Source organism: Bradysia coprophila, chromosome IV (genome assembly GCF_014529535.1).
Source record: "Bradysia coprophila strain Holo2 chromosome IV, BU_Bcop_v1, whole genome shotgun sequence".
Lineage (NCBI taxonomy): Eukaryota > Metazoa > Arthropoda > Insecta > Diptera > Sciaridae > Bradysia > Bradysia coprophila.
In genome coordinates this window covers 47,657-75,500 of record NC_050738.1, presented here as the reverse complement: position 1 = coordinate 75,500, position 27,844 = coordinate 47,657, and the positions used below count along the sequence as shown (strand labels likewise).

The 27,844-nt window shown below is 36.3% G+C and overlaps 6 protein-coding genes and 1 long non-coding RNA gene across 13 annotated transcripts in view; 1 reads left to right on the top strand and 6 right to left on the bottom strand.

Annotated features, from left to right (window-relative positions):
- Nucleotides 1-4,787, bottom strand: part of LOC119066517 (RNA polymerase II elongation factor ELL2) — a 60,167-nt gene extending 55,380 nt beyond the window's left edge. For 3 of the 4 annotated variants that reach the window (XM_037169030.1, XM_037169033.1, XM_037169034.1), the window contains exon 1: nt 4,366-4,776. In XM_037169030.1, the coding sequence (XP_037024925.1) occupies nt 4,366-4,509 (144 nt within the window). In that variant the 5' untranslated portion in view covers nt 4,510-4,776. Of the gene's footprint in view, nt 1-4,365 lie in introns of all 4 variants that reach the window. The other variant, XM_037169031.1, reaches the window with a different exon arrangement.
- Nucleotides 4,788-10,210: 5,423 nt separating this feature from the next.
- Nucleotides 10,211-11,657, bottom strand: LOC119066514 (hsp70-Hsp90 organizing protein 2-like). Its single transcript, XM_037169028.1, has 5 exons — nt 11,498-11,657; nt 11,188-11,433; nt 10,978-11,128; nt 10,817-10,914; nt 10,211-10,621 (listed from the first exon to the last, which is right to left on the bottom strand). Exons 1-5 carry the CDS (start codon nt 11,498-11,500, stop codon nt 10,376-10,378), a joined length of 744 nt encoding a protein of 247 aa, XP_037024923.1. The 5' UTR covers nt 11,501-11,657; the 3' UTR covers nt 10,211-10,375.
- Nucleotides 11,658-13,892: 2,235 nt separating this feature from the next.
- On the top strand, nt 13,893-15,463 carry LOC119066510 (apolipoprotein D-like). 2 transcript variants are annotated; one of them, XM_037169021.1, is made up of 6 exons: nt 13,893-14,108; nt 14,180-14,368; nt 14,437-14,650; nt 14,716-14,867; nt 14,925-15,110; nt 15,172-15,463. In XM_037169021.1, the coding sequence occupies exons 2-6, from the start codon at nt 14,249-14,251 to the stop codon at nt 15,433-15,435; spliced, it is 936 nt and encodes a 311-aa protein (XP_037024916.1). In that variant the 5' UTR covers nt 13,893-14,108; nt 14,180-14,248; the 3' UTR covers nt 15,436-15,463. The 2 variants fall into 2 exon arrangements, with proteins under 2 accessions (XP_037024916.1, XP_037024917.1); XM_037169022.1 differs by lacking the exon at nt 13,893-14,108 and having other exon boundaries at nt 14,130-14,368.
- Nucleotides 15,464-15,906: 443 nt separating this feature from the next.
- On the bottom strand, nt 15,907-17,826 carry LOC119066511. 2 transcript variants are annotated; one of them, XM_037169023.1, is made up of 8 exons: nt 17,717-17,826; nt 17,546-17,640; nt 16,996-17,082; nt 16,782-16,928; nt 16,569-16,715; nt 16,359-16,502; nt 16,149-16,292; nt 15,907-16,089 (listed from the first exon to the last, which is right to left on the bottom strand). In XM_037169023.1, the coding sequence occupies exons 1-8, from the start codon at nt 17,778-17,780 to the stop codon at nt 16,030-16,032; spliced, it is 888 nt and encodes a 295-aa protein (XP_037024918.1). In that variant the 5' UTR covers nt 17,781-17,826; the 3' UTR covers nt 15,907-16,029. The 2 variants fall into 2 exon arrangements, with proteins under 2 accessions (XP_037024918.1, XP_037024920.1); XM_037169025.1 differs by lacking the exon at nt 16,569-16,715.
- Nucleotides 17,827-19,940: 2,114 nt separating this feature from the next.
- Nucleotides 19,941-22,584, bottom strand: LOC119066508 (glutaminase A-like). The gene is made up of 5 exons (XM_037169019.1): nt 22,349-22,584; nt 22,156-22,285; nt 20,949-22,089; nt 20,355-20,892; nt 19,941-20,275 (listed from the first exon to the last, which is right to left on the bottom strand). Exons 1-5 carry the CDS (start codon nt 22,392-22,394, stop codon nt 19,947-19,949), a joined length of 2,184 nt encoding a protein of 727 aa, XP_037024914.1. The 5' UTR covers nt 22,395-22,584; the 3' UTR covers nt 19,941-19,946.
- Nucleotides 22,585-25,402: 2,818 nt separating this feature from the next.
- Nucleotides 25,403-25,944, bottom strand: LOC119066516. Of its 2 annotated transcripts, none has more exons than XR_005085764.1 (2): nt 25,796-25,944; nt 25,403-25,737 (listed from the first exon to the last, which is right to left on the bottom strand). It is a non-coding gene; the product is annotated as an uncharacterized LOC119066516 (long non-coding RNA). The 2 variants fall into 2 exon arrangements; XR_005085765.1 differs by having other exon boundaries at nt 25,403-25,734.
- Nucleotides 25,945-26,533: 589 nt separating this feature from the next.
- Nucleotides 26,534-27,691, bottom strand: LOC119066515. The gene is made up of 3 exons (XM_037169029.1): nt 27,502-27,691; nt 26,941-27,267; nt 26,534-26,877 (listed from the first exon to the last, which is right to left on the bottom strand). The coding sequence occupies exons 1-3, from the start codon at nt 27,554-27,556 to the stop codon at nt 26,555-26,557; spliced, it is 705 nt and encodes a 234-aa protein (XP_037024924.1). The 5' UTR covers nt 27,557-27,691; the 3' UTR covers nt 26,534-26,554.
- Between the last annotated feature and the right edge of the window lie 153 nt (nt 27,692-27,844).

The window sequence follows — 27,844 nt, the reverse complement described above, 5'->3', positions numbered from 1 at the left end:
AATGTTTCATATAAAAAAGTCGGTGTTGGAGATGGATGTTACACAATAGGGCATTGTATTCGTAAGATGGACATTGCATCACACCAGATACAGAGTTTGTTGGGAAAGTTTCTTAGATACAATTCAAAACTTTCAATTCAAGAATACAGAATTCAGTAACGTTACGTGTTCAATCAACAACACACTATTCGACGAACGATGGAGTTCAATGTTTTCTAATTTGAGTTCATTTTCTTCTAAAGAAAAACCGGTGGACGGGTGGATAGATATAAATTTCCTTCCGGAATGCTGACGAATCATTTATTTTGTCTCATTTGTGTAAGTCATGGCTCGATCATAGTTTTATCTGACAAAATTAATTCCATAAAATCATTTCCATTGCTACACTTGCAATTTGCTCTCGCAATTTGCTGTAGATTACGTCCATTACAAGTTTCATTTTACGATAAAATCTTTCGAAGAAATTCAATGATTCACCAAGAATAATTGTGAAAAGTCTCAACTATTATCAGTCAATTGAAATGTTTCGACAAGGACAGATATACAACTTTTTTGACCGAAGGAAACACATGTCTCAAGTTGACACTCTCAACAATAAAATTTAACTTAATTAGCGCCCCACAAGCGACACAAACCACGGAAATATTTGAATTTTTGCGAATTTAATTTTGTTAATTTCTTTTACGATGTCAATGTTTAGCTCAGCATTTTGTGCTACTGAAACACTGTTTACGATCAGACTTGTTTACACGAAATAAAGATACGCTGCCGCACACTCACAGATACTCAGTTGCGAATATGAAATCAAGTCAATTTGACTTTCTACAGACATCACGCATTGATATGAACATTTCATCTATTACTTCACTTCGTTAAATTGTTTTCAGATCCTCAGTGCAAAATCTACTACTTCATACGTTGTGACACTCTTCTTTTTGCTATAAAAGTAACATTTGTTGGATTTGGTTTCTTATTATGCCATCGCCTCTCGATAGATTATGCTTCGTTCAAGAAGATGACCCTAACTTTAACTGCAAGAGATGACTGTCTAATGAATACTTGCATCATTTGACGAGGAAAAGTATTTCCTGGGAGATTGGTCTATCGAGCGGTAAATATACCGCCCAGTTAATGCATAACAAGAGAGTCGTTAGGAGAAGGAGCACTGAATTAAATTTAAAAAAGAAATGGACTGTCAGCAAGAACAGTGAAGGAATACGTGAGCGTTTACATTGACATTTACACTACTAAAAGGTAAGTCGTGGTGGCCACAATAACAATACGATCACACCGGTGAATGTGAGAGTTTGTAGAGCTTTTCAACAGAACAGAACTTCAAAAAGAGATTATAGAAAGTCGCTAAAATGTGATTTACAGATTTTCGATCAAATTAACTGATCGAAACCATTCAAGACTTTCAAGAAAAGTGGAATCGATTCAAATAATTCAATTCGACGACAGCACAGACATCTATAAATTTACTGTTGTCACTCTTGGCAGTATTGTTTCAGTTAATTTAAAACAAAAATCCATCAGACAACTTTTTGGTGAATCTGAGAGACTTTCTCTTCAAATTTTAAATTCGTTCTCTTCAATTAAATGAAAAACTTTTTTTTAAGATCAATGGTCAGCACGTCCTTCCTGTTTCATCAAAGGTGGAAATGTAAAACGAACACATAATATTCATCCTCATTAATTCCTGCTCTATTCGTACAAAGCCATTCCCAAATTAAACAACAACACCAACGAAAAATAAAAATAGAAAGAACGAAATCAAATGGGTCATCGACTTTCCATTTCAAGTATAATTTATGTAGCCCTTTTTCTAACCGAAATTAATGCCGTGCACTAAGTGCGTCATTGACTTTCATTTGTGACCCGACTTTTTATTTTTAAATTCACAAAAGAAATGAAAAGGAAATTCGGTTCGATCAAAAGTACACTTTTAAATGTGTGTACACAGAAGCTAAATCAAGACAAAATTTCTTGAGATTGAGTGACAAAAGAAACTTCATATACATCCACCTAATTAAAGAAAATTCACTTGGCAACAACGGATCATTCACATTTTATATAGATATATATCCCATACGTATTGTATATATATATATATATATGTACAGAGACACAGAATAATTTTTCCATAATATTGAAAATAAAAAAAAGTGTTGCTATTGGTGTGTGCTAAATCGGCGACTCGGTAAGTTGTTGCAATAATTTATATTGAAAACTTGTTGTTGGGTTTTTGTGTGTGATTTTTGTTGTTGTTTTTTTTTTCCTCGAAACATACATCTCTCTTGGCTCTCTGATTCGTTTGTGTGTATTAAAATTAGTGGAGCCCCCAAACAACACCTTTCTACGTTAAATAAAAATGTACGAAAAATTTGTACAAAACTTTTTTTTTTCTTCGTTAAACAGAGACAACCTCACATCGATTGGCATTTCGAAAAACAAAGACCACAAATATAATCTACCTTAATGTTAAAGCGATATAATACATACTTCCAACCAAACAACCAATGATACAACACACGAAGTTGTATATCTACATGAAAGAAATATAAATTTAACAGAAAACAATTTTTTTTTTGCTGTGACGCAACAGAAAATCACAGCAAAAATATTTCGTTTCATGGAAAATTGAAATATTAAGACTACATTTTCGCTTCATGTACGTACACATTTTGTACAATTGGCAAATGGGCGATTGCGAGCTAAATGAACTTTGTTTTAGCAGAACACCCGTACGATGTCTAATCTAGAGTCTAATGTGTCTCAAGACACTTTTGGTGATAATTTTCCGAGATACGAAATTGACTAGATGCGCTCCACCCGCAGATAAAATTGGAAAACCAAGTGTTGTTGCTTAAACGAAAATAGATAGACCTTCAACCATTCAACCAATTGACGTTACAATTTAGTTGAACGAAGCGATAAAGATGACAGAGCTAGGAAAATATTCATCTAATGAGCTTATGACAGAGAAAGTTGAATGGATACATTAAATGACCAGCTGATAAAATTAGTATCACAAGCTGATTCAACTGTTTACACAAATCTCGCGTAATGTACTACCTCTGAATGGATTCTTTTTCCATACAATTATCGAGATGTACTTGTTGATTGAAAGACTGACGGTCATTGTAATGGGTAACAAAAAAATGGTGACGAATGGCATGATTTAATTCAAGGAAACAATTACGGATACAGCTGTTTGATTCGCAAACGACTGGCTTTGAAATTACATCTATTTTGACGTAGCTTGTCTCTCTATTTCTATGGCAATATGGCGAACATTTAGCTGAAATCTGAATTTCAAGTTTCAATAAACTCTTTGACGATTGTTGTTTGATCAACGAATGCGTGACCCAGTAAATAAAACACGGATGAGTTGACATAAAAAATTGATGAAATAAAAATTGAAAAGAAAGAAACGAAAATGAAATAATTTGTCAAACAGGTAGCTATATAGCGTGTTGAACACAGTTTCGGGTATGGTCTATTCAGCACTCGAAACAGCTGTTCGGAATTACAGACGTAAAATATATGAATTGTACGAAAGAGAAAAGCTTCCTGATTTTAGTGTTTGTGGCCTAAATATATTACGGCACAGATACTAAACTTTCACGTAAATAATTTTTTTTTCTTTGGGGAAAACGTTTTTCTATTTCTTCACATTTATATTAACATTTAACCAGCCGATTTAAACGCATCGGCACGTTGCTGAAATCATTCGTCACCGCACACTCACACTCTTCGGTTTTTTTTAAGTAGCAGAGATATACTTTTTCCTCAACCGATTTTGTTCAACTAAATACGAAGTAAAGAACAGATAGAGAAGATTAAAATCGTCGAACGAACGAAAGAAAAACCTGTAACACAAAATATATAAAAAAAATCTCATTTCTGAAAACGAAAAAAATTGATGGGTGATCTAGGTGATCATTTTCTCGAGTGTGCGAACTGAAAAAAATAAAATAAATCTGGACACACATGTGAGATAGACTGACTGCTTTACATTCCATTATAGATAAAAATATATTTTTGCAACTTTAAACTCGACAAGAAAAAAAAATTATTTCAAAAGTAGCAAAATACCTTGACGACGAGTGACGAGACGTTTGCGAAATAACTTAGTTTATAGGCAGCAATATTACTGTACAGTAGATGTATGGTTGTGATATGATAAATAAATTGACGAAAATTGTACAGTCTTCAAAGTCGTCAGCGAAGTACTTTTTTTTTAATCGAAACAAAAACAGATAACGAAAGTCGCAGACTCTATTTCGTTCACATTGTTCGAAGGAAAAGTCAAAGAAGAAGAAGGCAAGAAAAAGTCGGTGGTAGAGAAATATCGGTTCTTACCTGATTCTTCTGGTAATCCTCAATGGCTCGATAAGCTGAATCCGTTAATTTCACAAATATAACTTCTTTATTAGCATTGCTGATATTGCTCTGAGACAGTCCATATGAAATGCCTGGACAGATATTAGGACAGAGAGCGGCCATCTTGGCTAACGATTATATTACAAAAATTTGCCACGTAAATCTTAATTTATCTTTTTTACCAGCCACACACACTATTTTTATGTTCACGTCAATCTTCGTAACACTAAATAGTAACACAATTCCCTTCTTATTTTACTAATTATATCAAGTTTCTATTCTTTTTGTGAGATTGCCTTTTTTGAAATTAGAATTTTTTTTATTGATTTACGGACCGTTTCGCGACCGTCGCTGGCCTGGCCGTCGCTAAACTGAACTTTCAAATATGTCATCGAATTGTCATTTCAGTGTTGACATCAAAACATTTAGAAAGTTGTAGCGCTCAAAGTCATTGAAATGGCTGCCATCTATCGGCCTTGAATTTCATTACACTGGCGAAGTTTAAATTGCAATTCGTGTGTATGGTATTGTTATTAACGAGGAAAAAATGCGCATTTCGCAATTACCAACAAATGTTGCACGGTGATTTATCAATGAAATTATCAAATTGTCTAATTGGATTCTCTTTTATCGTTTCTAGCCATTTCATACAATACGGGCTACATTTAGCGCTACAATCAGGTGTTGCATGGTAGCGACAAAAAGAACGGACTAGATTCAACATATCAGTGGTGACAGGTGAAGACACGATTAGGTACCATATGTTTCATATGGTTTCATCGGTTTCATCCATATGATTGGATAATGGATATACAGTGTTTCGTAATGGATACACATCAACTCCAAAGCAGCAATAACGAGACTTACGCAGTATCAGGACTTGAATTTTGAATTGAATAAAAAAGATGTACACTTAATAAAATTAACGAATTATCACATTTTCGTTTTCAACAGACTCTACATAATTTCTAGATCCACAAATTTGACAGTCTTGATATTGAATGGTTATGTGCGACGAAAATTTCGACTGGGAAAAAATTCAAAAATGGCATTCAATATAACAGCTGTCAGGGGTTCGTTCAGCAACTAAAACTCGTTACCCAAAGTGACGATTTTGACATATTTCATATGAAAGAAGTGTCAAAATTCTCACCAGTGAAACTTAACAAAGAGTTCCTGAACGAGCTCCAGAATCTGTGGGACTAGTAATATCAGATCACACACAAAACGAAAATGTGATAATTCGTAATTTTCCATAATTGTATGCAACACGTTGCGAAAGTTGTAATTTTTGTCACACGATGTCACATCACATCTAGTTACAAAAACTACCACTTTTTGCATCTAGTTGCATAAATTACTATTACGTATTGGAAATGTACCATCGATTCTTGGTACAATAGGTCAGAGTCAAGTAACGGTTCCTTCTCTCAAAATAGTGTCAAATGAGTTGTCAATTTCACAAAGCTAGCCTCATAGAATGACAGCTCCATTGTGGTTAGCTTTGTGAAAATGACAACTCATTTGACATCTCAAACGACATTGACATTGATCTATTCCACCTTTTAAAGCAAGGCTGTATACTTTGGGAAGGTCACGCAGATGCATATACGCGGGTTACACACCACGTCTCATACAAAAAATTCAACACACCACACAAATTCAATTTTGGTGAATTTGTTTGCATGGAAAAGGTGTGTTCCCGCGTATCTAATAAAATGGCGATCTGCGTGACCTCCCCAAAGTATACAGCCTTGCTTCAAAGAACTTGGTAGAATTCAGAACGAGTAGAGGCGATGAAAAATTCAACCGAAATAGTTATTTATACAACCGAGTGATAAATGCTTTTTTAGGCACTAGATGTGTAGATTGTCTTTCGAGGCCGCAGGCATGTGACAATACACATCGTGTGCCTAAAAAGCATTTATCGTCGAGTTGTATATAATGTTTTTCGCAATAAAGGCAAAGGAACGCACTTACGGCGTGAATTATTTTATTTATAAATAATGTAAAATGCTGTTAAATAAAAAATATAGTCTTCTATTACGTACTGTCATTGAAGTTTACAACGTTTAATTTTTGATTATTAAACGACGCCGTAAGTGCGGTCGAAATTCAAAATGGAAAGTGCGGAGGTCTTTCTAACGTAGCGTCATTTCCATAGTTTCCATACAATGAAACGTTGAAATTAATTTTTCGGTTCACTTTTTCATCGAATAGTTCACTTAAAATTCAAATTTTAGGCACACTTACGGCGTGAATGCCTATCTATAGATATCTTCAGTTGACAAAACTAATGACAGTATGTACCTAGTTCACTTTGACTATTTTGTGTGCCAACTAAATTACAGCCAACCTCACAAAAGCGGAATATTTTTTTGAATTCTGAGAAAGTCAACATAAAATTTATCATTTTTTGGAACAATTTAGTGCCTTTATTGTGTTTAGCTTAAAATATAAACATTTCTTGGTTACTTCAAATTGTTCAATTATGTTTTATAGAAAACTTAAAGAAATTTTTTTATGCACCCCGCTTGCTTTTGAATCTTTAGGTTGCATGGGTCCAGAAACAAAGAAATTTCTCACGAAATAAGGATCGTTGATGAAAAAAGCATCAGGGGAAAAGCGTTCAACTTATTACTTATTGCAAAGAATTTCAATTGCTATTCAAAGAGGAAACGCAGCATGCATTCTTGAAACATTGGGAAGGAGTGGACGATTTATATTTAGTGTAATTTCTGTTTATGAAAAGATCAATTTTTACTGGCTGTGCATTGTGCAATTTGAGCAGTCTTTTTTTTCACTTATCTTAAAGTAAAATTAACTTTTTAGTCAGAATTTTCAGTTTATTCGTTTTCCCAACAAAGAATTCAAATATTACCCCGTTTTGTGAAGTTTGCTGTGAGTTAGTTAGCACACAAAATTTGGCATGTGACCGCACATTGTAGATCAAAGGGCAAAAAATTGAGCTCGTTGCTTTGAATTCGCCGCACTTTTGTACTGATGATAACTGAACATGCTAACATTATAGTAGACACATGTCCGTCATGTCCAAAGTGTTTACAAAATCAAAACCAAAAATGGGTGGCAGAAAATTTCTTACACATTTTCATTCAATTTTGTGAGAATTTAGAATACGGAGGATGTTGACGTGGTACCTTTGGACTATTTGAAAACTGAAGCACAAACACCTGTTAGACTTCCACTATCGAATCCCGAATTCTCGTTCATGTATATTGTTATTGTAGCAACACTCTGCCTATATATATTTTAGATACTGATTAAAGTGGAATTACAGGAAAATGGCTGATGTGATCGCAATCATTTTTGCAAAAAACAAACTTACGAGCATCAAGAAGTTCGGGCTAGATTCGTTGCAGAGAATTTTGAAGAAAAATTTGGATGAGGAGGATACAAAAACTTTGTTTATGCTTATATTCCACGTAAGTAAATTCAACTTACCACATCCTGCGTGCAGTTATTCAAAGATGGAAAGAGCAACGGCAGTTCTAAACATTACATCAGCGATGTGACGTTGGACAAGAATTGCTAAGAAAGTTATAGAACACAACAAGGTAAGTTCCATTAGGACAATTGAACCAGAAGGAAATTTTGTGTAACGCTAAGATGTCAATATTATCTATCTTGCATGTTTGCTGGGATTTTAAATTAATTCTAAATTCTAATCTTAACTTTTCCACGCCGAAACTTATGCTGACCCCGTCCACCACACAGGAACATGAGTTCGGTCGCATGATGGCATGATACATTGGAGAAAGTCTAACGAATTTGGACGGGTGCCACCGAACTTTGTTGATGAGTTTTTAAAAAGTTTAAGAGCAAATTCTACGCTCCCGCAGTTGCCCCCCGACAATAATCTCATAAGACGTGTTAGTCAAACAATTGGGGATGCATCTGAAGTTGATATATGTTTCGAGTCAGATGAAGAGATTGACTTACCATTAGAGGTGTGCTGTGGATAAAGAATCGAGATTGGCGTAGCCCACAAAACATTTTTATTGTCACTAGATGTCGAAAATCGATTTGAAAAATTTTGGAAATAAAAATTTATTTTTAACTAGCGAGAAATCATCGAAACTAAATTTTCGAGTTTCCGGCCTCCCACCTTTTTCGACCTCTGCCAAAAGATTTCTTTGAGATTGTTGCTAGCTGTATCAGTCTTATTCTACTATTCAACAGAAAAATAAAATCTGGAAGAAGTTTGTTGAAAAAGTCTTCTTCGTGAGTCGTCAAAGTTCGCCGACTATGAAAAATTGATTGGATCATGAACTTGAAAATTCGTAAATTCGTAACACACCAATGTATTACAGTATCATCTATCAACCCGCGCAATTAGAATGTTTTATTTGTCCATGAAAATATTGCTCGATGAAGTGACAGAAGTGACCGACTTGCCGACAGCGTCAATCATTGTAAGGCTGCTAGGAATTTCGCGCCGCGTAGTTCACAATAATTGACAATATGACACATTTTGTATAAGGAAAATGCCACTTTGTGGGTTATTGTGAATGGCGTGGCGCGAAATTCCTCAACACCCATTGTAAGTCCTGTGAAATAATGCTCAAATCCACAATCTCATAGATTGCAGTAAAATATATGATCTCTGGAAAACTGTACGATGTTTAACCTTTTGATGTTAGTAGTGAAATTCGTTTAAGATGTGATTGTAGAATGTGGGTCTTTATTTTGGCCACGCACTGTGTTGCTTATCCTCAGGCCAATTTTTTGATTTTTTGCGCGTTTTCATCTTTGTGCACAAAATGGCCACACGATGATAATTGAGCGCAAAATGTGCACATTTTGTGTTCAACATGTACACAAAGTGTGCTAATTTTGTAAATAAATCTGGCAAAATTCGTGAATAAAATTTACACATCTTGTGCGCAAAGTATGTACATTTTGTGAGCAAAATGCGCACAATTCGTAAATAAAATGTACACATCTTTACTGGACGGCCTTTAAGTCCTAAGGATCACTGTACAATGAAATAGATACGAGACGGTTTAATATCTTTAAAAGTTTTTGTTTTTGATCTAACAAACATATATGGAAAATTATGGGAATTGTACATGCCAGATTCGAATTAAAGGTTTTTTTCCTATATACCTATAAGATTTGTTCATTTGTTTATTTCAATTCTCGGTTACACGTATTGAATGGGTTTTTTTCAGCACACGACCCAAGTTTTCCATACGAGCGGAGCGAGTGCTAAAAAAATCAACATTACAAAACTTGTAACACAACATACTATAGCGGCAACGTATGATTTTTTCGGTCGAGCACTGGTGGAACTGCGTGTGTAAACTTTTTCATATCTACTTTGATATGCGTAAAGACAACTTTTTTCACTTGCTGTGAAAAGTTTTTTCGTAACTAGTGGTGAAATAGCTATTTTCAGCGAAATGTGAAATTATAGAAGTTAGCCGTCATTCTGGGAATGACGGGTTTAAATCTAGCTCGTTTTGATTCTAAAAGTGTCACCAAATTGTGAATATTGTGACATTACAGTATCTAAATTATTTTTCTCTGCTATAGCTGCGAAATGTAGCTGTGGTTAGCTGTTATCGTTTATATTTATGCGAAATCTAAACAAAATACGCATAAATTGTGTAATTGTTGCGCACCGGTCTGCGTAATTGGCCTGAGGGTTAGATTAGTTTAACTTACCCTTGTCTCAGTTAATTTAATGGGGACGTTCTTCTCTGTTTTAAATTCGGCTCCAGTAAGACAGATTCTTTTAAACGCTTTCAAACCCTCGAGTACGATAATGTATCTCCATTAAACAAAAACTCAGAGCGACGAATTTTCGTTTCAGATTTATTTTTTATTTCCCTTTAGCAAAAGCTACACACACATTCATTTCTCCACCTACGATTATACGGAATAAACAACTTCCATTAAAATGTTCAGATGGAAGTGGCGCATCATTATCAATCTATGATAAATTGTCGCCTTTTTAGCAATAAATTTACTTAGACAACCCCTTGCGAAATCGTTGCCTTGCTTGCGCTTTTGAGTATCTGTTTCGTATCGGTGTCGAATCGACATTATTTCCTTCAATGTCTTCAGACGTCTTCTTAAATGATTCTAGAATATCTATCGGCGGATCGAGCAGACCGCGATTCTGTAGCTTCGAATAGTATCGAAATAGTCTAGCTATGCCGTAACAAACACCAGCCAGGGCCATTATCAACAGAAGCATTAAAATTGGATGCTGTGGGATGAATGGAAACAAAAAACGAAAATTGAATTTCAGTCAGATATTGAGGTCGTTGTTGCGATGGTGGTCAAACCAGCACAATAACAGCACTTCATGACATGTTTATGTTTGTGTCGCTACAATTTGAAATGTGAAACATCCACACAAAATCCAAATTGTATCGCATTGTCGCTTCCAATTCCTACTTACTTTAAGTGCGGGAGATTTGGTCAATTGATCAGACACTACAATTATCACACCAAGTACGATTCCGATTCCAGCCCCAGCCCAGGGTACACGACTTTCGTCTAATGTGTCAAGATGGATAGGGGGTTAGTTAACACATTTGACATTTTTCCAATTTCACTTACAATATGCCTGTTTCGTGCTTAGAGAGGCACAATGTTTGGCTGCATTCAATATGCTTTCGTTTGGTTGCAATTGTAAGGCCCGGCCGTACGATAATAACGACACATCATACTGTGCAGCAGCCAGATGCACTTCAGCCTTCCGGAAATGTGCCTGAGAATTCGTTTCGCGGTAAATTGCTTGAAATTTACGTAACAAACGAGGGCAGATACCTTAGCCCAATCCGGTTTCAACTGGATAGCCCTTTCTGCGTCCTCGTTGGCATAGTAAAGTTGCTTCAATTTTAGGAATGCAAATGACCGATTACTGTACAGAATCGGATCGTTCGGACTCAATTTGATGGCGAACGAGTAGTGTAGCACCGCTTCACTGTAACGTTCCTGGCGCACCGCCTGATTTCCTTTTTCCTTCAGTTCGTCCGGAGTCTCTGGTTGACTTTGTTGTTGGTTTTCGGATTCCTGAAATTTTTAACTTTTATATCCAATGCAGCGATTAGATATCTGGACATTTTATGTTTGTTACCATCGTTACGATTCACAGTTCACATAAACGGAATGATAGCCACTCCGGAACGAATCAAAACATAAATTTCTTGTCAACAAGAAATTGGGAAAATTTTTAATTTGATTTAATTTTCGGTTTGCGGTATTTAAACGTCACAAAATGTCAAAGTTTTGTTTTTGTTTTCGTTATCACTACACTCTTTTTCTCCTCGGCTATCTGTCTTTTTCTCTTTCTACTGGTAGCTCACATCTCATCACTCGAAACGGATAGAACCGATAAAATAGGAGGGCTTTTTGATTCTATTCTACATAGAAGTCAGTACCGTCAGTACTCATAGGAGAATGATGTTTAGAAAGTAAGAAGAAATGTAATAGAGTTTTCCCATATTTTAGTACATTCGGTCGTAAAATTACTGCTGTCACTGCGCTTATTTTCATGTGAACCAACTTCATGACAGGAGGAATGACAAATGTGAAGTTGGTTCACATGAAAATAAGCCACAGAGAATAACGGACTATGAAAAAAATGTGGCGCCTTTACAGGCCAACCGACTTGTTTCATAGCGAAATGGTCTTCGGAAACTAAAGCTCAAATGTAGTATATTTCTAGTACTTTTTGTCATAAAATTACTGATGTCAGCGCTCTATTTTTTATGAGCAAACTTCACAGTCATGACATTTAATGGACTTTTTTTTTGCCAAAGTGAAATTATGCCACCTGAAAATAGAGCGCAAAGAATGAAGTACTGAAAAAAATGTGGTGCCTCTACAAAGGTTCTGAAAGATGAAAGTTCTTTCAGAACTTTGCCTCTACAGGCCAAACGAGGTTTCCTTGAAGGAATGACAATGTTTAGTCTTTTCGTATTTCTGCTTGTCACATGCTTAGATATGTACATTACAGGTAGTAGACAGTTTGCACAAATGACGTATGAGTTGTAAGTCAACTTATAGGTTGGTAGTAAATACGGTCACTTAGTAAAATGCACGTTAAAAAATTTGAAGTACAAGATTTGAAATCAACAAATTAAAATACTTTGATCGATGAGAATATGAGAATGGAGTTTAGAAACTAAGGGTAAAATCTACTACAATTTAGTACTTGTCTTCATAAAAAGACTGCTGTCACTGAATTATTTTTTCATGAACAAACTTCACTGCTGTGACATTTCATGGGAATGAATCAATGTGAAGTTGTTACACAAAAAAATAGTATAAAAAAATGAGATTGAAGTACTGTAAAAAAATGTGGCGCCTCTACAGGCGAATAGGGAAATGATGTTTGGAAACTAAAGCTCAAATGAAATAAATTTTCGAAAATTTCTATTACATTTCTAGTACATTTACACTAATGTCAGCGATCTATTTTTTGAGAACTCACTTCACTGCTACGACATTGCATGGATATTTACCAGAGTGAAGTTATTTCACGTGAAATGAGAGCGCAAAGAATGAAGTACTGAAAAAATTGTGGCGCCTCTACAGGTCAATCGACTTTTCCTATAGACCAGATAATAATACTGGTCATATGCTTGCCGCCTGCAACAGGTTAATAAACTTTGAAGATTACCCGCTTACAGACGGCAATCAAATTAGCACTTTTACTAACAGTTCTATTACTTCATTTGATCTAACTATTTTCAAGAGATCGATTTCATAGTTATTTACGTATCTGCGGTGGACGGTATATTGTAGGCAATTTCGCGGGTTGCAGCCCGAACGAAGTGAGGGCGACAAGCGAACTTGCTAAAATAAACCGTACTTAACAGACAGGGCCTATTTTAAGGAATTAAATTTCCAAAAATTTCCAAAAATTTCCAAAATTTCACAAATTTCACAAAAATTCTTAAAATTTCCAAATTTTGTTTTCTGTTAGATCTCATTCCGAAGTAATCAGTTAAGCTCAAAGACATGAAAAACAACTTAAAAGGCAGTAAAAACAACATTTATGATGCAATCTGTTGTGTTTTTAGATGAAATGACGAAAAGTGATGAAAAAATTTGAGAATTTTTGGAAATTTAATTTCCTTAAAATAGGCCCTGTAACAGATGCAATGCATATGCAACTTTTCATGCTGAGGGCTACATTACGAGAAAAGTTCGGAAATGTATGTCCATCATTCTTTTGAACATGGTTTTGGTTATTATATAAGATCGCATTGGTCAGAGCGAAAGTCGTTTATTCCTAAAGTCTTTATCTATCGATAACAGACCGTTTTTTGCTGAACAGAAATCACATTTCAGAAGTTGCCAAAATCAAATTTCAATTTCCAGTTGCATTAAACCATTTGCACGATTTTCAGCCAATGAGGGTCTACTAGCTGTTCACACATTCATAGGTAGTGGCAAAACCGTATTAAAGCATGTGCCGGAAAAAGAATGTAATCTGATCAACATCTGAACAATGTCACGGTTGTTCTAAACAATAAAGTCTGACCAAACCTTTAGACCATCAACTATTTCGTCTTTTTTACAAAGGGTCACCAAGTTTGCAATTTCCGTCCAATTTATCATATAAATTAACTCAAGTTTAGGACGGAGGTGACAATTAGTACAATAATGAATCATTAATGTATTAACGGTTAGGTTCATTTAAATTATGGTTTCAAACGGAATTACCCGACAAGTAACAGGTATAAATTGCTAAAAATATTTTCTATTTTGGTATCTGCACAAATCCACCAAATAAATCATTTTCGATCAGAGAGTGGTCGAGACGATATTGTCGAGTCGAAAGTGTACCTGCGATATTCTTACATTGTTTCTGTGTAAAATGTTCTCTTTAGTTATATTATTGATCCTTCTGTGCTTTACACACCCATCCCTGTGTCACACATACAGTCCAGGAAATTGTCCTAGCGTTAAACCAATCCATGATTTTGATATGACAAAGGTATGTAAATTGTGAGGTGTATAATACATGGTGCCAACCTTTATCATAATATTTCTATGAAACTCCAGTTCCTTGGGAGATGGTATGCCATACAGAAGACAACGACAAAATCGTCGTGCTTGATTTATAATTTTACGGAAGGTAAAAAGTCTGGTGAATACTTCCTGGAACAAACATCGGAAGGATATCCTACCAAACTGAATGTGTCCTACGTCTTTGACTATACTGGCAAAATCAAGGCGCACAAGAATTCATCAACAATGTCGATACACTTTCCGTTGAGTTAGTTTAAATTTGATTGAAATGTTATTAAGTCGAACTGATTTACAGTTACAATTACAATTTAGGTGTGGCTGGCTCTGCATCATTCGATGTAGTTACAACGGACTATGAAACATATGCTGGTATTTACACGTGTCAGAATTTATTATTCTTCAAACGACAAAGTGCCACGTTTCTTTCCCGAACGAATACGATTGACGAGAACGTACTGATGAAGGCAAGATGAAGCAAAATTATCCACCATTTAAACCACGTCTAAAAATGTGTTTTCTAGATGAGACATGTATTCCATGAAGAAAATCTGACCGATCTCCACTTGAATCACATCAGACACAATAATTGTAACGAAGCAAATAGTCAAGTATTGTTGACTGTGAAGTCAAATCTAGCGTCGTCAATCAATTTTTCAAACATCCTTTCAACCCTGCCCAGTGTGACTGACTTGATCGATTCGGAAAAGGTGAGATTCTACACGAGAATCTTGTGTAAATTGTGCTTTTCATACGAAAAATCAATTCCAGAAAAGTAATCGACGCATTGATGATGAAGTGGAGGTATTAGTAACAGTTGAACCAGCAGTTGAACCAGCAGTTGAACCAGCCGTTGAACCAGCCGTTGAACCAGCAGTTGAACCAGCAGTTGAACCAGCCGTTGAACCAGCCGTTGAACCAGCAGTTGAACTAGCAGTCGAATATAATGTCTTCGATGATGAGGAAAATTTCATCCAGCCCCGATTCCTTGACAGCGAGAACGATGTGAAATTAACCGAACCAATTATAAAATAAACGAAAAAATGGCTTCGCCATCAATATGTGTTCAAATCTAACTAGTTTGGTTTTAGTGGGATAATTTGTATGCGAATGCGGTATATGGATATATTGGTGACATGCTGGCCGGCTGTAAAATGTAAAAAAAAAAAAAATTTCTAAGGGAGAGTCTGACTCGAGCCTGTTTTCAGAAACCCTGTTTTCGGTTTCAGGTCGGTTTAGGTTGACCTGAAATTTTCGGTGAACATTTTCAGGTTGACCTTAAATGAGAAAACATCATTTGAATGTGGTCAGGTCCAGGCCTAATTTCAAAATCTTAAACTCTGGCTCATGTCAATTGATGTTGTTGACTAAATCAGGTCGACCCTAACTTGGTCGAAGTCCAACTGCACCTTCAACATTTGGAATGAGCATTTGGTTTTTTGTCTGAATTCCTACAAAGAGTTAGATTTCTACTAGAATCATTTATACCGGTAGACCACCAAAAGTCCTCGCAAAAATACACAACTTTCGTTTGTGAAACATATCTTTTTGTCAGCCGAAAGGTATTTCAAAAACGTTGCAAAATTTGCAAGTGGCTTCATTTGAAAGTTTGTCATCGGTGGAAATGCATTAGGGCGACGGCACAGCTGTTGTAGTTTGAATTCCTTCATACTTCGCACAATCAGTCTCCTTGAAAAATATACGATTTGCAGAGAGAAAGTCGAATGACCACTTTATCATGTACCTACCGTTAAGCCACATTCCTTTGCATTGTCTAAGCTTGCACACCAATACGAAGGACCCCATGTGCACGGATTGTTTCCCACAATAGCAGGAGCAGTAGTCGTTGTTGATTCGGCTTTAATTCCACCATATTTGGTACAATCAGCTTCCTGAAATGTACACGCGATTGTACATCACTTCCTTTCAGCCAAACAGGCCATTTAATTTCATCTTACTGCCAAGCCACATTCCTTTGCATTGTCTAAGCTTGCACACCAATACGAAGGACCCCATGTGCACGGATTGTTTCCCACAATAGCAGGAGCAGTAGTCGTAGTTGATTCGGCTTTAATTCCACCATATTGGGTACAATCAGCTTCCTGAAATGTATACGCGATTGTACATCACTTCCTTTCAGCCAAACAGGGCATTTAATTTCATCTTACTGCCAAGCCACATTCCTTTGCATTGTCTAAGCTTGCACACCAATACGAAGGACCCCATGTGCACGGATTGTTTCCCACAATAGCAGGAGGTGTAGTGGTCGTAGGAGGGTCGGATTTTATTCCACCATATTTCGTACAATCGGCTTCCTGAAATGTATACGCGATTGTACATCACTTCCTTTCAGCCAAACAGGCCATTTAATTTCATCTTACTGCCAAGCCACATTCCTTTGCATTGTCTAAGCTTGCACACCAATACGAAGGACCCCATGTGCACGGATTGTTTCCCACAATAGCAGGAGGTGTAGTGGTCGTAGGAGGGTCGGATTTTATTCCACCATATTTCGTACAATCGGCTTTCTTAAAATGTAAATGCAGATGAATCAATCATTTATTTCAGTTTCCATGTGAATACGATTTAACTTACTGTCAGACCACACTTTTTAGCATTTTCTGCACTTGCACACCAATATGATGGACCCCATGTGCAAGGTTTACTTCCGATAGGCTCAATCTATAGACATTAATTGAATTAAGACTTGATTTCTACTTACAAAAAATTTCGTCATTAGCTTCATGAAGGATTTTTATTAGTTAATAAACGAGAGAAATGAATTTCGGCCAATAAAAATCCTTCACGGTGCTCTCTTCCGACGAACTGTTTTAAGTGGAAACCAGACTTAAAGCTCGTAAAAGATCGACAGCGGTAAAAAATAAGTATTGCATGAAATTGCAGTCAGATCAGTTAATTTTAGAAAACCAACCTGACTTAAACCTGGTTTCAGTCATACCTGTCAGGTCAGGTAACCTGAATTTTTATACAGATTTTCAGGTCAATATGTCAGGGTTCAGAAAAAAACAGGTCAAGTCAAAATAGGTTCAGATATATTCAGTTAGTTTCAGGTAAACCTGACCTGTTCCGAGCTTATAAACAGCAGATGTCTCAGAAAATCTCTTGTTGATTTACTTTTTTTTACCTTATTTCCACATCGATTTCGAGCATTAGGTGGATTCAGGACTGGTCCGTTGGCGCACGGATTGATAACTCGAGTGACAGCAATCGAGCTGACATCTAGACAAATTTGGATAGTAGAATCTAATAGTAGTACTATTCCAATCTATTCTTCTGGAAAATGCTATAATTTTACCTTCAACAGTGATGGCGACGAATACGGAAACAAAAAATAATTTTCGAAAAGCAGAAAAATTCATTTTACACGAAAATAATAAGCACAGAAGGAAGAAACGGTGTTCACAGTAACGCAGTAAAGTAAAGTAAATTATTTTTCGTTTTTGAGCGAGCTACTTATAAAAGTTTGTCTATTGACTCAAGTGTTTCTTATAAGTAATGTAAAATTGTTCGTCTAAAAGCGTCAGTAAATATTTTTCAAACATGCACGGCCAGAAGTTGTGTTAATTTCCAAGGTAGATAAGTAAAATTGCGATTCAGACGTTCGAAAAATCTGATTTATTTACGGCAAATCTAAGGAATTACTTTTGTCTAAACTTTAAGACTCTGGTTGCAACCGCTTTTATATTTCTACAAAAAAATAAAAAATAAAAACTTTCAAGTAAATCATTAAATGGGTAAAGTTAAGTCTTTGTTCGTCTTCCAAGCAACACCTTATATGCCATATGTATTTTCACCATCTATTTGCTATTGGTGAATTTTTGTACATCTATTTCCTTTTGTTGATGCACTATTTCCTACTATTGGTACCAATAGCAATTGTCCCAGTATTCGCCCGCGCAGTTTCCCCTCGATTTTCACACACCGTGACGCTAGAGTACCAGTTACAATAGTTCTTAAGTTTCTTTCCACATCCTTTCATTGGGTCGGGAATCATCTGCACGGCTGATGTTCTGATCATCAGGGCAAGTAGTAAAGCAAGGCTAACAAACTACAATCCCTTCATAATGATGATGTGCTAAGAGTAAGACCAACAACTTTACACTGTGTAAAATAAGTTGACAATAAGCATTGAGAACAATTTGTGGTGGAGTCAAATTTACACCGATCACTTCAATGGAACTGTTTACCGATATAAAAACCAGACAATTTTCTAGAGAAGAGGCAGCCCTAAAAGCATACGAAAGAATTATTAGACTCTACAATGCCTCTAAACAGTTGCAGTAGACGTAAAACATTATCCGCCAAAAAACCCTAAAGGGTGAAAGTGTGACGTAAGTCCCTGCGTTTCTACTTACAAAATAACTGATATCGCTGAGGGTGACGCTTTCTGAGGCGAAAGTTTTATCAACAAAAAATTTACTCAAAAAATTTAAGAAAGAAAATTTTAGAAAAAATTGCGTCACAAGTGGCAGATGTTGAGGAAACTAATGTTAGGAAAATAGTTAAAACAGGGAAAAATATGTCCTGAATCATCTACCATCTATTTTTTCTAAAATTTCTTTCTTAAATTTTTTGTTGATAAAACTTTCGCCTCAGAAAGCGTCACCCTCAGCGATATCAGTTATTTAGTAAGTAGAAACAGGGATTTGCGTCACACTTTCACCCTTTAGGGTTTTTTGGCGGATATCAGTTGTTTTGGAAGTTTATGGGTAAGGGTCACTAGTTTTGTAAGCATCTCATGTCGAACAGTTCAAATCGATTGAAAAATCCGATGGAAGTTGGGAAGTGCCAGAGGAATCATATTTCATTCCAAAATTTAGGAACCAACGTTGGAACACCTCACTCATGTCGAAAATAACCCAAATCCATCAAAAAATCCGATGGAAGTTAGGAAGTGCCAGAGGAATCATCTCTCATCCCAAAATTTAGGAACCAACCTCGGAACACCTCACTTATATCGAAAATAACTCAAATCTATCGAAAAATCCGATGGAAGTTAGGAAGTGCCAGAGGAGTCATCTCTCATCCCAAAATTTAGGAACCAACCTCCGAACACCTCACTTATATCGAAAACAACCCAGATCCATCGAAAAATCCGATGGAAGTTAGGAAGTGCCAGTGGAATCATCTCTCATCCCAAAATTTAGGAACCAACCTCCGAACACCTCACTTATATCGAAAACAACCCAGATCCATCGAAAAATCCGATGGAAGTTAGGAAGTGCCAGTGGAATCATCTCTCATCCCAAAATTTAGGATCCAACATTGGAACACATCACTTTTATCGAAAACAACCAAGATCCATCGAAAAATCCGATGGAAGTTAGGAAGTGCCAGAGGAATCATCTCTCATCCCAAAATTTAGGCACCAACCTCCGAACATCTCAATTATATCAAAAACAACCCAGATCCATCAAAAAAATCTGTGCATTTTAGAGGCAGACTGTAGAACAATTTTGTGCTTACAATAACGCTCTGCGTCGAATTGGTCAAAACTTCAATCCCCCATTCACAATATCTTTATTTCAAAAATTAAACATTATTTTATTTACGTAAGCAAATAGCAACAGTATACTATTGCTTGCTACTAGTTGAATGAAAGAATATCCAATAATAACAGATGCAGATTTATCAGGTGTAGTGATGGTATCATTAAGCGCCAAAATTGCAAAATGACCGCCGACAACTGGTCGAGCTCTAAATCCGATGTGAAGAGATGTGGCTGTGACATACCAATCTGAAAATGGTTCTCTAAATGGTGTAAATTTCAAGAACTTTGACAAATCTTCAACGAGATTAGTTCGTAGAGTTTCGTTTGAATGACCGAAAGCAGCTGCAGTCCACATCTCCCAATCTACAAAGGCGATAGAACCGTTTGTATTACTTTACCGCCATTATCATAGATAAACATTGTGGAACTACTGTGTTCTTACCACTTTTCGTAAAATCCCGAGTGCTTACGAAAGGAATCCCATACGCTTCCTCTTTAGTTAGATAATAGTCAGCTTCCAATTTATAAATCGTCTCCGGAACCATTTCCAATGCAAGGAGTTTATCTTGAAATGCATTGTATTTAAGCTGATAGCCATTGTCCACATGATACTCCATTTTCAAATGAGTTCCGTCTGCATGCATAGACTCACTGATCCAAGTCAAAATAAACTCATCGGCGATCTCAGTATATTTGGAGGATGCATCTTCATCTCCAATAAGCGAGGCGAGTTTTGCAAAAGTTTTTATCGCAAGAATTCCTTTCAGTGCTAATCCCGAGTTCAGTTCAGTTTCACCAATGAAATCGTCGGTTGTTAATTGATCAATTGGGTATAAACAGTGATTATGTAGGTAGTTTGCCCAACTGCTTAAAATCTCGTAGTGTGATGTAACGTAAGCTTTGATCTCGTCTAGTTTCGCTTTCGGATTGAACGCAATGTTGCCTACCATTAGAATCATGTTTGCTGATTCTTCGACGGGCTGTCAATTTATTAATTGGGTAATTGGAAAGAGATTGTGGCTGTTCTATAGCTTACCATATCTTCTTCTATTCCATCCTCATGTCCTGTAGCATTAGGATAATGAGTTCCAAGGTCATGAATAGAAAATTCCCGTGGCCAAAATCCACCTTCCATTTCGTAAAACAGTGGTTCCAAAAGATATTTCAGATAATCAACATTCAAATAATAGAAAAGTGGTATGGCTGGATACATAACATCAACAGTCTGCATATTTCCGTTACTAGAAATTTCCTTCAGGTATAATAAGGGAGATGAGGGAGTCCCACCGAATTCGGTGGCACCATACGCTTGTCTCAATGAAAATGAGAGCACATCAGCGTAAGCCTGACCCTCAGCCCTGTAAGCATCATTGAGAATCCTAGTATCCAGTGCATCCGCTGTTGATCTTGAATTGGTCACGTCGTCGTAAAAGAAAGAAATCATCGCAGCCGCATTTGTAAAGTAATGGGTCCACAAGGCCTTTTGAGCGGTACCCTTAAGATTAATTAAATCTTCTCGAATGTATCCTACTACGTATTGAACCACCTTTTCCGTATCACCTATTTCCCCTAAAGCATGTGCAAAAGCGAATGTTGGCCAGTCGCAACTGGCACAACGGTACGAATCATCATGTGAATTGTCTAACCATCCATTTTCAACGAAAGATCGTCTGACATCTTTATCTGACCCGGAGCGATGTGTCGCATCATTTGAAGTAGCAAACACAGCCTGACCCCATTGAGCGTGATCGTTGTATTCACCAAATTTATACTGTGTTTGTAATTCGGTGGACCACACCTTAACCGTCGATACAGTATTAAGAGCCCATTCGACTGTTTGACTTAGATCACCTGCTGCCCATTCACCGGTGATGTCACAATACAGCTGAACGCTGTGACTCGCTCCGTCGTTTGACTTGACTCCGACAAATACGTATGAAAGTGGAATTGATTGACGCTTCACATCTTCGTACTCCACTGGAGATAAGAATGTCACTGTGAGATTAACTCCACCTGCAGTTAAGCTGAATATTGTTTGTGTTGGTGTTGTTGTTACTGAGGTTTGTTCCGCCTGATCTCGTACTGGAGTTCCACCTTGAACAGATATTGCACCCATCCATTCGTATGCTTTACCATCCACTCGAATAAGACCCAGCCATCCCTTCGCTTGACCAGTCCTGTGTGAATATCAGTTTACTTTTATGTATAAGTTTCCATGTGACAGTGACTACGGTCAACATTACCAGAATGAAGGCCACTGTCCAGGTAATTTATTATAAGGCATCCATATTGATGCGTATGGTGTGCGTACGGCTAGCGGATAGGACGGGGATCTAATTGTACTTGCATATTGTGGTATGGCCGATGAAATTCCTAGATTAAGTGATACTTGTTGCGTTTACAGCTCATTTATATGTGTAATTCAATTGGATTTACCTGCTACAAAACTGCATACTATCCAAACAGTCAAAATTATTTTCATTTTGTATTTGTTGTGATCATGCAGCTACATTAAGACTCGAAATTCAACTAATTACGTTTTTTAGTCAGTATTTCGTTTTGTAATATCACCGTTACACGATAATGATAATCCGAATCTAGAATCTAAGAGTACCACTCATCTTTTCGATATATAAATTACATTTGTATAGATTGGTATTCGTTTTATTACTTAGAATTATTATGGCTTTATGATATAATGTACTCTGTTCATATCACTTTCGGTTATAGTTAGGGGGTATTTCGTCAAAAAAAGCGATTCGCGTTCCTATTGATTTTAACAAGAAAACTTTAATTAGTAGTCAAATAAACACTAATTAGAATTTTTTAAGACCGCGGATCAACAAGCTTTTTTTAACAAACAAAATTTTGAACGCCAATGTAAAGTCAGTGGTACAATGTGAACAATCCGTTTCTTCGGCAACTTACCATTATTTTCAACGGCGATTCTATATAAAATGTAAAGCCCACTAAATGAACGCGACATGTGTGTTATCATCACCGAAAATTGAACATTCACGCAAATTGTTAACGTAAGTACAAGTTGAGCCAAATAAGAATTCTTTTTCTATACGTCGCTTCTTTATAGTACTACTGTCATTGAAATTCTTCAAAGTTGTTCCAAGTCGAGGGCCAACTCACTGGCCAAAATAGTGGCAAATGAATTACTAATTCCGTCAATTGCCGGATTAATTTCTAATTAATTCCGTTTTGACGCATTTGCTCTCCAATTCCTATTAGTTTACTATTCATTTGCTATCCAATCCATTTTCTATTTTTTCGATATAATTTTCCACACATTTTTACTCTTTTTTCTTTATCGACAATTTTCTAAGATTTCCTTCAAATGTAAAATGAACAAAAACTGTCGAAATTACTGCAGTTTCGGAGATGACGGAGCATCTGGTTAATAATAGTAATTGAAGGAAATTTAAAATACCAAAACCAATGTTCAGATTCCGTTTTAGCGTTGCAAAAATGCTCAACGAACCACGCGAAACGTGCAGCGAGTGAGAAGAACAAGTTTTTTTTTGCATTGGCTGATTCTTTTGATCATCATACTCATCCGCATTTCCTCTCAATTATTTTCAATTTCTCTTATTTCCAGTCAATTCTTTGTAATTCCATAAATTTCTAGCATTTCCCTCAATTACTATTATCTACCTGATGATCCGGCAATTCCTTCAAGGGTGTCTAGCACATTGTCTAGTCAAATACCCGAGTCGTTTCCCCTACGTTCCAAGTATTAAACATAGCTAACGCCGACCCGTACGCAACACCTATTCGTATCAAAAGCCTTTACTGTGAAACTCTTCATTTCTTTTACTTCATTCTCTACTGAAAAGCTATTCGCCCTTTAAAATCACTTACATTATCCACTCTTTGCCTTGTTATCATATACAAATAAATTGCCGGAGGCAATATAGACAGCCCCGTACGAAGTCAACTTTCATAAATTCCTATTTAAACATCTATATACCGCTATATTTACCTATATTTTCCTATAAAGAAACATTTCACAGATGAATATGCTATTATATAGCTCTATATGCCTGTATATAGCTCAATATAGCTGTATATGGGTATATATAGATGTCCATATATGGAATGCCTGAAACACCCCACACACATAACAAATTATTTCCATGTTAACAGAAACACTCTAAGTACCATTTTTCCCAATATATATCACTTTTATTAAAATCCAATATGGCCACCGGCAGCCATTTTGTTAGGAGACCGGAAATTTTACCGACGCTTTACATTTGTTAATACCTTTCAAACAAAAAGAAATTCATGAAATTCGGTCAAAATTTACTCGAGATATTGACAAAATACTCCACGTTCACTGTACGGCCGAGTAGCCAGATAAGAGCTCACTCCAAGAGACCTAGCTCACGCTCCGGAGAACATAATTTCAAAAACTTTTTTTTCCCTGATTGGTACGGTCAATACCTATCTAATAAAGCTAAAACAGACGAAATATGTTGAAATGTGGCCGACCTACAAGCAAAAACTGCTTGCCGCCCTGTGCCTGTTTCACACCAAGGGGTTTAACTCACGAGTCGGTCATCCGATTTCCAAAAAACTTTTTTTTTGTCGATCGGTATTGTAAATACCTTTTATTTGACGTATCAGTTACAAGTGTAACGTTTGAATGTCCGGAGATATCTTCGAAAAACCGTAAAGCACTTATTGGGCCCCAGCTCAGGAGGGGTCGATCCAAAATCACTCATCTTCGAACTTAGCCTGTCTTTTGACATTACCAAACGGGGAAAAAAAGAATTTTCAAAATCGGATGCGTTTTACTCAAGTTATCGTGCAGACGGACAGACGGACAGACGGACATTTTTTTTCACTGATTTGGCATCTCTAGACAACCACAATAGGTTTCCCTTTACTCAGGGAGTCCAATTCGACGTGTTACGGACGTATGCGTAAACGCATAAGACCCCAGTACTTCGTACGGGTCTAAAAAGAAAATGGTCTGATGTTGCAAGAACCGAATTCCCTTATTAAGTTCAAGGTTCTATTTCTTCACTTTCTTTGAGTTCAATTAAGACTTCGCCAATCGTAATTGAGTTCCAAACAAAAAAAAAATATATTTTTTATCGATGGAGAACCTAATTATAAGACACTTTGTCTCGTATTATATGCCGAAAAAAGTTAAAACTTTTTTTACAAATCATTTTGAAAGTCACTGAAAACACGAAAATTCGAATCGAAATACAAAAATGTTTGATGGTATACTGTATTTCTATTCGAATTGTCGTGTTTTAAGTGACTTTCAAAGTGATTTATAAAAAAAGTTTTAACTTTTTTCGGCATATAATACGAGACAACGTGTCTTATAATTAGGTTCTCCATCGATAAAAAATAAAAAAAAAATTTTGTTTGGAACTTAATTAGTTGCTGTAAGTTTAAGGCTTGAAAATCCAATTTTCCGAAAATTTAAGGAGGTGGATTGTGTCTAAATTAAGAACTTAAACGTCTGGTTCCAACCGCTTTTTTATTTTCACCAATAAAACATGTAAGTCTCATGTACATTTTTAAATCGATCTCCAGGTATAGCTAAGTTCTTGTTCGTCTTCCCTGCAACACCTGTCCATACCGTATGTATTTTCACACACCGTGACGCCAGAGTACCAATAGCAATATTTTCCAAGTTTCTTTCCACATCCTTTAGTCCTTTCGTTTGTTCGGTAATCATCTGCTCCTCCAGCTCGAACACACCAGCCAATGTCTTTTCCGGCTGATGTTCTGATCATGAGTACAAGAAGTAAAGCAAGGCTAACAAACCACAAACCCTTCATGTCGTTGCTCTGCTAATAAATATAAGACCAACATTCTTACACTGTAAGTTGACTTTTAAACTTAACTTACATTTTAGAGTTCCACTCCTATTTTTTGCGATGAGCAAAAACTGATTGTAAAATCACTAAGCTAACCAACGTTAATGGTGAAACCTCCGACAGACCTTTTCACGTTCGTTTGGTATTGAAACTAATTTGTGCACTAACTTAAACTCACCATTAAATGATTGTTTATATATTGGGGAGTTATCAATTTTATTTATTATCAAGAGCTTGTTTAGCTTGTTTATGTTCCTGGTAATAACAAGGTTTCATTATCCCCTTTGGTTACCCGGTTTGCTACTGCGGTTCGTCAAAAGTTGTTGTGTTATGTGTATGTTACCATTCGAGTAATGTTCCACTATCAACTTCTTGACTGAAGAATATTCAGTGAGACTAGCCTTGGTGCAAACATATTCTTACAACTTATCAATGCTCGCAACAAGTTTGTCGACTTTATGTAATTTTAGAATAATTAGTTGTACAATGAAAATAAAATTAGAATTTCATGGATATCGTACGTGTCTTCTAACGAAAACTTGCAATACTTCACATTAAGTTTAGATTTCACAGAAGAAGAACCTACGACTCGATGTAGATATTTTCAGTTCATTTGTTTTATCATGTCATAGAAGACGACGAGAGGTGGAGCTCATTATTGATTTGTGTCATTCGTTGTAGGCAACAGACGATGTAGCCGTCGTCCGCGAAAGATTACCACTTCGTCATTGTCGCTGTTTAGCAAAAACCGCAAAAATAGAAACGCTCATTCCACAACAGATTTTTATTATTATGCCGAATCGTCACTCAGATCACTAAGTACAAATGAGTCTTCTAAATCTTCTCCTGCTGCTAGTTTTTCGATTTTATCGACCATTTCTTTGAGATGTCTTTTGTGGCGATTGATCAACACCCTGAGAGTTGTAATTGTACTATGATCGTATGCGTCATCAAGCCGAATGCTAATTTCGTTCATGTACTCCTTCATCAAATATTCATAGTATTGCTTTTCACCAGCAACATGACCTGAATCTGCTGGGATCCTATCGCATCTCTGTTGGATAAGTTCGAAGTCGTCCTCAAATTTTTGTCGAATTTCACGTTTCAGCTTATCTGATACAGTAGAGCGACATTAATCTATGAAGGTAATTAGAGCCAATCATGCGCTGTACATACCTAATATTACACTGTCGGGGATGGAAAGGATTTCAAACAATTGGTCAACAATCACCGACAATCTATTTTCAAACATAAGAATGCTTGCGTCGAAACGCTGGACAATGGAAGAAGGTCTCGAGCTGCGAATCAGATTATTTATTTGATTCCAAGTGCTGTTGATTTGACTTTGGAATTCACGGCATAGGTCATTGAACACTGGATAGTTTGCTCTAAGCAATGGCCTTTGGCTGTATTGTAACTTAGCTATGGAAACTCTTTGTTGTAAGGGTGCTACTGCACGATTCAATGCATTTGTCAAATATCTCCGTACCGCTGCTTGATGTGCTACATTGCATAATTGATAATTTGATTTTTTTTAAAGTTAAAACTGAGGTGAAAAATTAGTTTTTATGCGTCAGGGTTGAAAATGAGGGAGTTTTGAGATTTTCTTTGGATTTTCGTCCCTTTGCACGTAAACTTTTTTGAGTATCTGTGTTGGGCGACTGGTTTTGGGCTTGTTCCAGCCTGAACGAAGTGCGTCCAAAAGAGATATTTTAATCCAAATAACTATTTCCTTACTCATATCTCTCGGATTTTTACTGTAGGAAACATCGCTCATTCTGCTTCTGCTCATTTTTATACAAATAATTTGGGAAAATAGAACGAAAAGAAACTTTAAATTTTGAGAACAGTTATTCACGAATTAAAATTGCTCGACTAAAATATAATGACGCGAAATTGAATTTAGGCCACTATGTTTAACATTTTTGAAGTTTTTTTTCTTCAAGCAACGTTGATGCTCATTACAGTGTTTAAAGCTCAAACATTTTGGCTTTCCGTGCAAACAAAAATAATAAAAAAAAGGGAGGGTAGGGACTATTCTTTGTATCACAAGTCATTCGCATCCTTGGAAGACCCTAAA